The sequence below is a fragment of the Mytilus edulis genome, chromosome 6 (genome assembly GCF_963676685.1).
Source record: "Mytilus edulis chromosome 6, xbMytEdul2.2, whole genome shotgun sequence".
Classification (NCBI taxonomy): domain Eukaryota; kingdom Metazoa; phylum Mollusca; class Bivalvia; order Mytilida; family Mytilidae; genus Mytilus; species Mytilus edulis.
In genome coordinates, this window is record NC_092349.1 from 16,974,685 (window position 1) to 16,990,085 (window position 15,401).

Below are 15,401 nucleotides of genomic sequence, written 5' to 3' on the forward strand. Positions count from 1 at the left end.
TTATATCATCAGATTATCAATAATAATTTTGCACGAAGGATCTGAAGATTCTTTATGAAAGTCATGTATTTGTTCTTCAAAAGTGGAATGTAAAAGTTACTTATACACCATAAATGAAAAAGGACTATGGTGTTTTGCTTTGATGTCCGGATCCTGTGTCCACACAAAAAATGAGGTCATTGTCAAATGTCAAGGTAGTGATTTCATATTTAAAATTTCCTTTTGTGTATGGTACTTCTAACAAATTGTAATAAAAATCTACAAAATATTTTCACTAAGTTGTTTGTTGTAATCTGCCGTAATAGACATGTTCTCAACAAGCCGATACCGAAACCGATACCGATACGGATACCGAAACAAAAAGTAGTAGTGAGGTAAATGATAAATGTTTATAATGTTCATTTACTCAACCCTTTTTCTCAATAAATTGGAGTATTACTTCAATTAATTAATTAACTTGAATCTATCAAAAAAGCTTAGTTAAATTCAACTATCTATAATTAAATACACTTATGCAAGTAATATACACTTTAAGATGTTGATACTCTTTATCTTTGATATACATCAATCATAAAGCAGGTTTCGTCGTAGAGATAAAGCTGCGCATAGTTCTACAATAGGTACAATATCGTTCCGACTTTGTCTTTTCAGAGAACCTATTATTTTATAATTTTTCGTTCGACACATGGATTATTCTAAATAAACTCTTCTTGCACATATCTTTTCATCGACACATTTGTGTTGATTGCGGATTATTGCACCTTGATAGCGTAGCTGCCTAACAGTATATATGGTGTTGCAAAATGATGTTCAAATGCATATATGTATCGCCAAGTATACCTCAATCTGTAATGTATTGTACTATTGTTATGACACCAGAAAACAAGATTTTATGTATCTTATTTTCCTTCCTGTGTCCATTATGATTTATGTACGAATACAGTTTATATGAAGATGTCCACTTTAAAACACTCCCTGGTTTTTCGTTGGTCGATTTATTTTATGGGAGGTGACATAAAAAGAAAAGAAAGGGAGATGGAGGATAGAGATGAAGAGGGAAGAAATGCAACCCAGCACACCGAGACGAACATTCAAACGTGCTTCCAAAAAAAGAAAAGAAAAGGAAATAGAGAGAGAAAAAAATGTTTAACACACTGTTGAAAGTAGTTTTGTTAAAAGCACACAAGCGTTTTGGATCCGCCTCTTATGATACATATTACATGTGTACAGTAGTCACACAAATATACTGAAAAAAATGTTTGCTTTTATATTTCCTTGTTTTTGGTTTTATTTGAATTTTTAGGTTATTTTTATAATTTTATATATATTTATGCAGACGGAACGATATTACATATATTCTAGAACTATGTACAACTCTTTCCATTCGACAAAACTAGTTTCAAGATTAATGCACATCATAAATAAATGTGTTACATGCATTAGTTGTATTTAATACTCGTTGAATTTAACTTTGCGTTTTTAATATATTCATGTAAATTGTTTAATTGAAGTGATAACTCATCTAGTGTATTCAAATTTCGGAATATATAATGGAGTGAAACAGCTGAGTTAGTCAAACATTATAAAGTTTACCTCATTAGTATTTTTGGTTTTGGTTTCGATATCGATATCGGATAATGGTGAATATGTGTAGTATTAGGAATTGTTTCTTCGAAATGATGTGGTAGCATTTACTCGGGAGTTTTCTACCCTGAAATTTTAAAAATAAGGTAATTTAACTTATGAGCCATACACAGTGCAAAACTAAGGTCTTTTGATATGAGGTCCGTGCTGGTTGCGTTGAGTGTAATGTCATCGGTAAATTTGACGTTCTTGATCTTGACCTTTGCTTTAACTTCATATTCATTGCTTGTTATATCCTAAAGTTTTCAAGAATAATTTTGGTCGAAATCTGCAGATTTCATTTGATAGCTATTTACCTTTGTTTATTATTTAAATGTTAAACTTTATAGTTAGTGATAAATTATAACTTGTGAAACATGACCTTTGATATGATGTCATAGGTCTAACAATAAAGGTCAAGATCAAAGATCAGGGTCAATTTTTTGTTTTGCTTCTTCATAATCACTTTTATACATATCTACAAAATATTTTCGTTAAATTGTTTGTTACGATCTGTCGTACAACTAACGGGAATGTTTTCTTTGAGGCGGTGCGGTAACGTTCTCTCGGAGTTTTATCACCAGGAATGTTAGAAATAAGGTGCATGGTAGTATAAATATTAAATAAAACATAGAACAGACGTAAGGTCTTTTGTTATGATAACTTTTTCAAAGGTAGTTTTGACGTAAATATATATTGATTGGTTTTTTTCCACCGACTTTTTGTCTTCAGATGTATTATTGTTTCGCAAAATGTCGCTCAGATATTTGGTATATATATGATATCGAACTTTTTATATCTCTTTGATGATGACACCACATAGCCGAACAATTTTCTCTTTCAAAGCTTTCTTCTCAAACACTGTTTTTTGTTTGTCCTCTTCTCCTGGGTCAAGTTCTTAAATAATAGTTTGGTTTGTTATTACTTATATATATATTATAAGAAACTGTTTAACGTATCGACAAAATATTCGTTCTGAATAGATATCTGCTTTTACACATTTATTTTGGTAAAAAGAGTATGTTGACATTTGATTGGAGTTTTCTCGTCCATTGTATTCAAAATTAGCTCTGTGGAGATATACCTTGTTAAAAATAAATCTCAGACACATAGGCTTTTTAAATTTTGGTCCTTGCTTTGCAACTTTGAAATTTCAGGTTTTACATTTTGACCTTCAGTGGAATTTCACATTGTCACATGACGTCATATCGCCTTCAAAATTTAGTTCAGGCATATGACTTTGATAAGGTTCAAACGGAAGTGATCTTTTTTAAAACAGAAGTAGCTATTTTTGGCTTAATTATCAAGTAAAAGTTACTAGAACTTTATATTTGTGGAATTAGTTAAAGTGAGATTCAAATGAAACAATAAATGGAAATTGTAATCCGCAAAACATTATTAACATTTTTATTAGCAAAACTTAAACTAATATGAGGAAGGCGCTACCTTGAATGCCAGCTTTATACCAAAACAATGTCCAATATATTGATTGATTGGTTGTTGTTTGCATAACGTCAAAGAAGTTCAGATGAAAAAAATGTTTATGAAACGATCATTGGATTTCAAAAGGAGGGGGTAAGGTATTTTTCTTTTTTATAAAAAAAATTATTCAATTCATAAATTGATGAAAAAAAATCTGTTCAAGCAGAGGACAACAAAAATATTTTGAATCCAGATCTTCACCAAAAATAATTTTATCTTTCAGATATGCAAAAGAGAAACTTTTATATATAATATCTTAAAACATTTAAAACTTCCCAAACTGCACAGGTTAGTCTGTACACAGTAGTTTTCTATATTTTGATATGAGCGTCACTGATGAGTCTTATGTAGACGAAACGCGCGTCTGGCGTACTAAATTATAATCCTGGTACCTTTGATAACTGATTTCTAGGTGAAAATACGGCCAATTTTGCAAATTTGTTATGATGAACCTTTATACTAGTGTTAAATTTTGACTAAATGATTTTAATTGATAGCGCTGAAAAAAAACTGACTCGAACAAAAACCGTTCATATTTCTAATCATCTGTTTGTAGGTTCTACATCAATTGTATGTACTAATTCACAGTCAGTTTTATGTCATTTCTTGGATATATTTTTTTTGTTAGCTTACTTTTCAAGTTTTTATATGACAGCAAAATAAAACTGAGAATGGAAATGGGAAATACAAGCTTGTCAAAAATTTGCTTTCGAGTAATGCTTAACCATGTCGTAGTTATTTTCAAGAAGACACATTTGATTTCCAGACAATAGTTTTAGTATAAAGTGAATGGATCTCTGTGAAATTGTACTAGAAGGTTCAATACACAAAAGGTTGATTAGAATTGATTTTGGGGTAATAGTACAACATTATTGGGGTGTTTTTCTACAAATTTTTGGGTTTTTCTTAAAATAGACTTACCATATTTATATTGATTATTTCTCATCTAGTATATACATAGTAGATGCAACAAATACTGATTTGGCTGGAGAAGCACACAAAATAGGGTGTTTTAATTATTTTATCTGTAATTTGTGCATTTTTCCTATGATGTGTATTCCTTGATAATGTCAACGTCAGTATCATGATAAAGAAAATAAATTAGGAAAGTATATTCACAATTGACATGTGCTTATTCCCAAAATTGCACATGCTTTTTTTTCTCACAGAAACACACGAGTTATTTGGTAAATAAAACACTGGTCATTGTTTGAAACTTTCAGTTATAAAAATTCAGTTTAGCCTTTTTGAATATTTCACTGATTGGGTGAAAATTGTAACAGAAAATTTACTATAAACACTTGATAAAATTGCATTATCTGCAGAATTATTGATAATTTTCCTCACTATATATTCACTAGGACATATAACTAACATATTGTCCATGCTATTCTGATCTGAGTTTTTATTCATACATAGTACATATATTGGCATGGCTGGTGCTGTTCCAAGTTGTCTTCTTTTTCTGCTTCTTCAGAAGTGTTTCTTTAACCTGTTCAGTCACTATAAAGTGTTACAATTCTTATTTAGACGAAACACATAAATAGTGACAAAAAAAGTACCGCTTTCACATGAGAGAAGCTAGAAAAATAAATAAATGTACACATTTTCAATATTTTTGTAGGACTATCATATATAATTAAGGAGATATGTAGTTAGAGACTGCTGGCCTGCTAAATAGAAATGTTTGGGTCCACCTGATACCTGTTTTTAAATTAGTACATATTGAAGTTTGAAGGGTCCAAACTTTAAAATTTGTTTGATTTCAACTGGTATAAAAATATTTGGTGTTTTTATATGCTAAATATACATCTGTGGTCTTATCAGGCTGTTTGTGGCGAAGCATTTTATTGTCTTTAGGTTTGTACATTATTTTTTATTTCAGTCATGAAAATAAATTTGTAGTTGTGAAGTTGCTAACATTAGAGTACACAAATTGCACCTATATTGTCATTTTTTCACTAAGTTAAACTTTTTTATATGAACCAGACAAAATTCCATTCTGTGCTTATTTTGTAGACTATCCTTGTTTACAATATAAATACATCAATTTAATTTGAGTCGATGTAGAGTCATAGAAAAATGGGTTTGAACTGACCTGCAAACAATCAATGATTCTGTAATGAGGTCAGTACCCAATTTCCATACATCATTACATGTTTAATTTCAAATCCTTAAAACTGGAATATAAACAGATGTTTTGTTTATTTCTTCAAATATTTCACAAACATACAAACATATAAATAGACTCTATATATATAGCGGATGTGGTCGAGTGGTCTAGAACGCTGGACATGAGGCTAAACGATTGGTGCTGTAGTGTATCAAAGGTGTGAGTTCGAATCCCGCTGAGGGACGAACAAAAAATTGTTAGTAGAAAATCTAACTCTAACACTGTTTGGAGTAATTTTCAGACTTATATAAATATTTGTATTAACCATGTATCTCTATCACTCTGAGATACAGTGGGCATATATATTGTATGGTTTGTCACTTGTTTAGACTTTTTTGTATGATATACTTATTTCTAGTGACTGTATAATGAAATGCATCATGATCCCATATGATATATAAAAATTGTTGAGTTAGATTACTGACAAATGAAAAATACATTGTGTATAAAAATAATAATATATCATCTACACACGCTTAAAAAAACACGTGTCTCATGTCTATCTCTAGATTAGCCTTCCGTGACAAGGTAACACTACGACTATTGAAGTTATATTTTTATATAGCGGATGTGGTCGAGTGGTCTAGAGCGCTGGACATGAGGCTAAGCGATTGGTGCTGTAGTGTATCAAAGGTGTGAGTTCGAATCCCGCTGAGGGACGAACAAAATATTGTCAGTAGAAAATCTAACTCTAACACTGTTTGGAGTAATTTTCAGACTTATATATATATACAACTCGTCTAAACATCAACCCAACAATGTTAGATCTGTAAATTTGCTTTCGCAAATTTTTGGTTCTTCCCTATATATCAGACCAGATAGAGAGAGAAAACAAAACAGTTTCCATCTACTGGGACTGTATAAGGTAGATATCTGATATGTCACATAATCAGTGAAAAGATTTGTTGAGAGTTTGCCAATTTGAAGGAAGTACAGAATTAGAAGATTGTGAATTATTGAATATTGTTTTGTTTTGAACTTTTGTTTTAAAGTTTTTAATTAGTATGTGGGTACATGAATAACCGTGATCACAACCAACAGTATAACAACCGTCATTATCACTGTTCCTTGATATGGGGAATAATATGGCAGATGAACATAAGTAGTCATGGTCAACCAGTGCACCGGAGTTTACTCCCGCATACCGCATGGCCATTACAAAAAAAAAATCCGAAATGTATTGCTTGCAGAGGTTGTTTTTTTTTTTGTGTTCCCATGGCCGGACGGAACTTTCACGCTAAACATGTTATCAGTAATTATGATTTTGTGACTTTTAAATGAAGTACCTGTGATTATTTCGGAAGTTTGTTTTGACCTCACTGATAATGGAAAAATGAAGCAGACGAAACATAGCTTCAGATGTTGTTGTCCAAACTTCGGTAATGTCCGTGGTACAATCAAATTTAAATAAACTACATAAGTTACCAAAATTTCTAAATACTTGTTTTTGTAAACAAATAAAAATTCATGTCGTATTTAACATCGAAATTATTCCTATTTTTCCCGGGTTTTTTTTTTTAAGTTCACGTTTAAACGTTTAAACGTTAAATTCGGCAAACATTAAAAAAAAATAATCGAACGAGATTAATAAGAGTGACGCAAACTTTAAAATGGGTCGTGTAGAGAGAGTTATTGTTCTTTATTCCAAAACGATACTTCTACCAAAAGTGCTGGCATATGATTCATTCAATTCAGCTTCAATAAAGATAGATTCAGACAGCAGAATAAACCTTTTAAACCGGACGGTAATATTTTCCTATCAATATACAACATGTATTTACGTTGAAAATATTGGTTTTAAATTCTTGTATCATTTGTTTTAGTGTGTTTTCAATCTTTTTTCAGTCTTGTTTGAATCAAGTTCAACCATATATCATTGTGAAGAATATATTTGCTGTTTTACAAGATAACACAATTATGTTTTGGCCATGCCATTATTTGAAATCAGTGTACCGTGAAAATCAAACACTATCACAGAATCAGTGTTAAATAGGCTGTTTATTGCAAAACCAATCTTTGAGAAAAAAAATGTATTGGATGTAACATTTTATAATTTTGCATAGCTTTTTGATACCTTCAAGGTCTTTATACTTGTTCATATGGTATTTATCGTTACAACGACTTGTTTTACATAAAATTCAACTGTCATAACTCTGTCTAGAAAAAGCTGAATCGGAACACAAAATAAAAAACATGTCTTACAGAGAATGTCATTTAATACATGTAGAATATAAGTTCTGATATTGAACTCGGACTTCTTTTATACTGAGTTTTGGTGTGCGTATTGCTGTGTGTTTTTTTCAGAGGTACAGAGGGAGGCTAGAGGTCTCACAAAACATGTTTGACTCCGCTGATAGTTTTGTGTCAATACCAAGTCAGAAGCCTCTGGTATTTGTTAGTCTTGTATGGTTTTAATTTTTATCAATTTTATTCATTTAGTTAATTGTGATCACTGGAAAGAGGATGTTTCACATAACTTTTACTTCATAAATAGGTGTATAAATTGTGATTTCATCAGTCTGATAAAGTACATTCAGCTGTGCTCCATGGAATATATAAATCAAAATTATTAATAGTGTTTATTAATATAAATGTGAAACAAAAGTAGAAGTGTCAGGAATGATGAAATGTTTTCAAATAAAAATTAGCAAATAGATTCATCAATAGGATCACCCACTCCCTAATTTCAATGATTATTTAACATGTTTTTGAAACAAAACCAAAATTTTCTATGTTATTTGGTTCTGATGGTCAGTTGTGAATCATTGGAAATCATACCACATGTCATACCAAGTCAGTTTTGCTGCATGTTATACACAATTTCAAATCAATCAATCAGTGAATGTGTACTTTTAATTACATTGGTTAAATGAAACAACTTTTAGATTACAAGGGAGTTTTCTTTTCTGTTAGACACTGATCATATATTCCCTTAAAAACATTTACCCCCCCCCCCCCCCAAAAAAAAACCTTTTTAGAAGGTACTTATTGAAGAGCAATTATTAATAATATAATTATCTACTTATATGAAGCTTAAAAAGATGAGAAGTATTATCACTTTTCTTATTTAATTCAACATTTTATTAAACTGATGTCTGCTAATTAAATGCTGTTTATCCTGAATTAAAAGATAAACACCTCATTGATCGTTAGCATTGCAATTATAAAGTTGATATAAATAAAATATAGATAATCAAAACAGTTGTTCATGATTTTGGCCACAGACATCTAAAAGGGAGTCTGAACTGGGGAGGGGTCAATTAATTGTTTAATTAAATTTAAGTGTTAATTGACAGTTAATTGTTGTAAACACGTTAACTTTGACAAAAAGAGCTGGCGTGTAGAAATGATGAAATTAACGTACAGAAAGCTGAATATTAATATTTTACGACCACTGCTACTCGGTACATGTTGTTTATACCGTTTAAGTATCAGGTGTTATAATATCTGAAGGTCATAGTATTTTTGGCGTAGTTCAGTCGAAAATCTCAGTTTATTTAATCAATCTTTTTATTCATAGAGGCGAGTAGCACTTTTTTATTTCTTCGGTTCATAAACTATCCACAGATAACAATACTCAGAAAAACAACACTGTCTACACTCTAGCACTTTCGAGTTTTCTGTTTTCACGGTTATAAATAGATCTTGAGTGTCATGTGATAACCACGTGATAATTTCAAAATATTATTTTTGAAAACGGACATTCCTATTGTCAACATACTAGCAAAACCAAAAAAATATAACAAATTACACTATAAATGAGTCTTTTTTAGTATCACTTTTTCCTTCTTTTTTTTTTAATACAGCATAAACCTACCCGTCTACAGGGGGTTTTGTTTTGTCTTTGCTGTTGCCTTGTATATTGAAATTATAGATGTTGTTTTAGTAAATCAAATACTTTTTTGTAGCACAACATAACAATGAAATAAAATACTGGGAGACTGATGATACTTATTTTTTGGAAACCCGAGCTACGCATCATATATTGTCATCCTTACCTTTCAATGCATGTATTGTTGTCACGGGAAGCTCAGGTTGTGGGAAATCTGCAAACATTCACCATGCTGCCTTACACTTACGTGATAGGTTTAAATATGAGATAATACCTATTATGAAACCATCAGAAATAATGAGTTATCATAACGATAAAAAGAATCAAGTGTTTGTTATTGATGATATATGTGGAAAGGACACAATTAACAAACAGACTATTCAGAATTGGAGAGATTATTCAGACAAAATGGAGACCATCTTTGAAATTGCAGAACAAGATAAAGAGATTGAAAACGGTAACACTGTTTCAAGACTATCAGGGCCTAAATTACTGATATCATGTCGACTTCATATATATAAAGAATCACAATTTCAAAGTGTTACATTACTCAACAAAAAAACGTTCAATCTTTTATCAACAGAGTTGTGTCTTCTGCAAGAGGAAAGAATGGTTATGCTGCATAAATACCTGAAAGATGATATAAATGACAATATAGTAGAAGTAATGGATAAGGTTGATTACTTTCCACTGCTATGTAAATTGTCAAAAAATAAATCATCTGAAGAAGTCCGGACACTTTTAACAGCTCCAGTAGACAGTATTAAAAAGACCATTAATATTATTATAGCTGAAAATGAGAAACAATTCTGTGTTCTTGTTTTGTGTATCTTATTTTATGATGGATTCAATACAAACTGGCTCGAAGTAGAATCAGTTCCGGCGGAGGAGAAGTACAAACTTGAAGAAATTGTTAAGGAATTCGGCATAGATTTAAGTAAACAACTGTCAAGAAAAAAATTAAAATCTAGTTTTGATACCTTAACTGACACCTATTTAAAACGAATTGGGACAGAGTATAGAATGATACATGACAAAATTTATGTAATGGCAGCGACTATTTGTGGCCAGCTCCTTACACAATCATTTATAAGATATGCACCTTCTGAATTTATACGCGGTTATTTCATCTTTGGATCTCTGAAGAAGGTTCAGGAAAACGATCATTGTATAATCTTAAACAAAGGCGAAGAAGGAGACTATTTTGAAAGATTGTTAAGTGACTTAAGAGAGTTCGAAATTACAAGTACATTTCATAATGAACAGTTGAAATATAAATCCTTTATTGATAAATTAATAAGATATTTTGGATCAAGTATTGAAACAAAAGCTTTACTAAAAAAACTCGATTTTGAAGGTTGCAGAATAGAATACGATGACGGTGAATATATTGATTATCTATTCACAACACCCTTGATACAATCAGCCTCATATGGTTTCTTTGATATTGCAAAATTTCTGATTGACGAGTGTAATTGTAATGTAAATAAGAAAGACGAACAATGCATGTCAGCCTTATATATGGCATCTGAAGGTGGGCATATAGATACAGTAAAATTGTTACTGAATAACAAGGCTGATGTCTCCCAGTGTGATGATGATGGAGAGTCACCATTGTTTGTTGCCTGTGAAGGAGGACATAAGGCTACCGTGGAACTTTTACTACAGAATAAGGCTGATGTCTCTCAGTGTAATAAATATGGAAATTCCCCATTGTCTGTTGCATGTGAAGGAGGACATACGGATACCGTTAACCTGTTATTGTATAACAATGCTAACATCTCTAAACGTAACCATGATGATGAGACTCCATTGTGGTTGGCATGTAAAAATGGCCATGCAAATACAGTGAAATTGTTACTGCAAAACAAAGCTAATGCATTTGAGTATGTTAAACATTTTTTGCTACCACTAAAAGTGGCCTGTGAAAAGGTGCATACAAATATAGATGAACTGTTACTGCAATGCAATGACGATGTTTCTCCAAGTAACGATGATAAAGATTCAAATGGTTTGCAGTGTAATTATTATGACGGAGGTCTAACACCTGTGGTTTATAAAGAAGGACACACCGATACAGTGAAATGTGTGCAAAAGAAAAAGGGTAGTGTCAAGCGATGTTACGATGAACATGAAATGCCATTGTGTTTGGCCTGTGAAAAAGGACACACAGATATAGTGAAACACTTACTGCAGAACAAGGCGTTTGTCTTTGTGAATAGCCGACGTGGAAGACTTGCAATGATTATGGCCTGTGAAAATGGACATACAGATACTGTGAAATTGTTAATTCTGAACAAGGCATCTGCTTGTGGCAAATATTTTTCTGCTTGTAGCGAATGTTCATTTCCACCGTTGTACATGGCCTGTAGAGGTGGTCATACAAATACAGTGAATCAATTATTAGAGGAACATGCAGATGTCTTCTGGTGCGATATTTTTTCTCGATCGCTGTTGTACATGGCCTGTCAAGGTGGTTATACAGATATAGTGAATCTGTTACTACAAAAAAATGTTGAGGTCTCTAAGTGTAATATAGACGGATACTCTCCGTTGTACGTGGCCTGTGCAAATGGTCATACAGATACAGTTAATCTGTTACTACAAAACAATGCTGATATGTTTCAGTGTGATAACTTTTCTGAATCGCCGTTGTATGTGGCTTGTAAAGAAGGATATACAGATATAGTTCAGCTTTTACGCAAGTATAGGACAAATGTCTATCAGTGTAACTATAACAAGAGATCAAATGTTTTTCAGTGTGATAATTTATGTGGATTTCCATTGTATGTGGCCTCTGAATTAGGATTTACTGATATAGTCAAACTGTTACTTAAGAACAAGGAAAACATCTCCTTGTGTAATGAAGATGGAGAGCCTCCATTGTATATGGCATGCGAAGGAGGGCATACAAATATAGTGAGAGCACTTCTTCAAAACTATGCAGACGTTTCCTTGTGTAACCTTGATGGAAAGTCTCCACTGTATTTAGCATGTACAGGTGGGCATACAGAAGTAGTGAAACTGTTATTGCAGAACAACGCTGATGTCAATCACTATAATGAAACACCCCTATTGTATGTAACCTGTCAAAAAGGACATACCGAAGTAGTAAAACTATTTTTGCAAAACAAAGTCCGAATGTCACAGTTGAACAGTTGTGGCCAATCTCTGTTATATGCAGCCTGTGAAGGAGGTGCTATAGATACAGTGACTTTGTTACTTAAGAACAATGCTGATGTCACACAATGTAATGACGATGAAGAATCTCCTTTGTATGTGGCATGTGAAAGGGGATTCACAGTTATAGTGAAACTATTGCTTCAGAACAATGCAGACGTTTCCTGGTGTAACCTTGATGGAAAGTCTCTACTGTATTTAGCATGTACAGGTGGGCATACAGAAGTAGTGAAACTGTTATTGCAGAACAACGCTGATGTCAATCACTATAATGAAACACCCCTATTGTATGTAACCTGTCAAAAAGGACATACCGAAGTAGTAAAACTATTTTTGCAAAACAAAGTCCGAATGTCACAGTTGAACAGTTGTGGCCAATCTCTGTTATATGCAGCCTGTGAAGGAGGTGCTATAGATACAGTGACTTTGTTACTTAAGAACAATGCTGATGTCACACAATGTAATGACGATGAAGAATCTCCTTTGTATGTGGCATGTGAAAGGGGATTCACAGTTATAGTGAAACTATTGCTTCAGAACAATGCCGACCTGTTGCATAATAACGTTTTTGGAAAATCACCATTATGTATTGCATGTGAAAATGGACATACAGATACAGTTAAATTTTTACTTGAAAATAAGGCTAATGTATATAAGTGTAATAGTATCGGAATGTCACCATTACATATGGCAAGCAGGGAAGGACATACAGATTCAGTGAAACTTTTACTGCAGTACAATGCTGATATCTCTTGTTGCAACATTTTTGAGCAGTCTTCATTGTATTTGGCCTGTGAAAGAGGACATACAAATACAGTGAAACTTTTACTGCAGAAAGGTGCCGACGTCGCTCAGTGTGGAAGTTATAATCAGTCGCCATTATTTGTTGCCTGTGAAGGAGGACATACAAATACAGTTCAACTTTTATTACATAATAATGCTGATATAAACCAATGTAATAGTAAGGGTCGATCTCCATTGGAAGTAGCCGAAAACGGACGCCATACATATATAGTTCAACTGTTACACCAAAACAATGCTTAAGACTTTGCCGTTTAGTTCATTAGGAACCATAAGCCACGATACGCGACCAGCTGCGGAGTATATTAGGCTTTAGAATAATTTAAATAGCGATCGATGGTGATGCCTCAAAGTGTGAACAAAGCTAACCGACCTTTTTACATTTTGCTGGTGATGTAAATTTCTGCTTATACCTTCGATAGCAAAATAAAGACTCCTTAAAGAAGAAATTATTATGTCACATGCAGGTTTTCACATCTTCAATTGAATAATTGCGATGTTAACATGTGATATATTAAAAGAATCAGACAAAGCTTCATGTTAAACGACAATCGAACTGCCCAGAAGTTAGAGTTATAATTGAGAAAATAAAAAATGACAATGGTTATCATATTGAATTCATTACTAGTAGACACACTTGATAATTGTTTAGAAATAATTATTGGTATGTTATTTTGCAGTGTATGATACTGATTAAGATATGTATCAACGTATATTGAATGTATTTTACTCGTCAGTGTATATTTATTAGTCGAGGTGGTAAACACATTTTTTATTCGTAATTTATGAAAAGAAAGGAAATATCGAAACACTTATGATGTATCAAAGGCAAAACGCTAAATTTGAAGATAAATAGTTGGGTTTTTTTCTTCAGATCGTTGAAAATGCATTATTCACTGAATTATCTCCCCTTTGTATCATAGAACATCAATATTTATGGCATCATTTATTGTAATTGTATTATCTTCATTGTTAGTTTAACTAAAATTGTTAGATATAATTATAATGCCTAAAAAAAGGAAAAAATACATATTTTACAAAATTATCTATAGATTGAAATATCAAATTCTTTGATTTCTTTAAGAGAAACGTTAATTTGGATATTATTCAAGTGGATTCTAGAAAGAACTAAAACATGAGCCCATCAATCCTTTATACTCATATGCATGATTGATTCTGTCTCTTCAAATAACCAAATAGATATATACTAATTTCTTAAATTAATAATGGACCAAGAGCTGATAACTTTTACTGGATTATCTCCTTGTTGACCATATAAATTCAGTATATATGACATCATAAATTGTAATTCAACTATGGTCATTGTAACTTTGAATTAATGTGTTTAATATTATAGTGCTTTTGAATAAGAAACACTCACATTTCCAAAATTATTTTCAACAGGGTGTAAATATCTAAAAAATAAAATATATTCAGATTAATATTGATTTTTATATGACCAAGAACTCCAATTATTAAAAAACAAACTACTTAACTAATGTGTGCTGTCATATTTTTACTAGAGTTAATTAAACCATCTCGTGTATTTAAATGTTTCTTTTTATATAATATTTAAAAATCATGTTTTTCTTGCTTTTTAAAGTTTCTGTTTATGACATCTATAGTGTGTAGTTTTCAAGATAATAGGCAAAAATGCCAAAAATATCTTCTTTAAAAGGCAGTAAGTCGTCTGACGATTTAAGCCATGCTGACTTTTTTTGGAGAGGATTTTTTTTTTTAAGTTTTTTTTTTGTTTTTTTTCCCTTAAGTTGGTATACGTCTATAACTATAAGTTTATAACAGCTTTCTAAATAATACGCAAGATTACATTTAACGGTCATTAAGGGACAATAACTGCAATAAATAGAAAATTGACAAGTTTAGCCATATTGAATTGTTTGTACATTATAGTTATCAAAGGTGGCAGCAGCGTCAAACATTTAGTTTTAGTTTTTTAGACACCAATAACTGTCAAACCTTAATGAGATTACAGAATTCGAACAGACCTTGTTAACACTAGTAGCACGATTTCAGTCTGAAACGGTCATTTTGGTCTGATCGTATCTTAATTGACTGGATTTACCGCCAGAGGAAAAGGTCAAGATTTGTCAGATCGTTAAGTCTCCATTCGGATCGATAGTCTCATTAGGTAAATTAGTCCGTTAAGGCATGTCAAGATATTTAAGACTGTATCTTCTAGCGAGCTGTTTAGATCCGTTAAGACCGTGTCAGACCGAAACAGATCAAAACTCAAAATCAACATTCAAAAGTGTCAGACCATGTTTAGATCCGTTCAGTATGCCGGTATGA

At 32.0% G+C, this 15,401-nt stretch overlaps 1 protein-coding gene across 1 annotated transcript in view; it reads left to right on the top strand.

Moving 5' to 3' along the window:
- The window catches only part of LOC139528937 (serine/threonine-protein phosphatase 6 regulatory ankyrin repeat subunit B-like), an 81,644-nt gene extending 68,310 nt beyond the window's left edge, over positions 1-13,334 (top strand). Inside the window, exon 6 of the mRNA XM_071325185.1 lies at positions 9,187-13,334. Coding sequence (XP_071181286.1) covers positions 9,187-13,334 — 4,148 coding nt within the window. The remainder of the gene's footprint in view (positions 1-9,186) is intronic.
- The last annotated feature ends 2,067 nt before the right edge of the window (positions 13,335-15,401 follow it).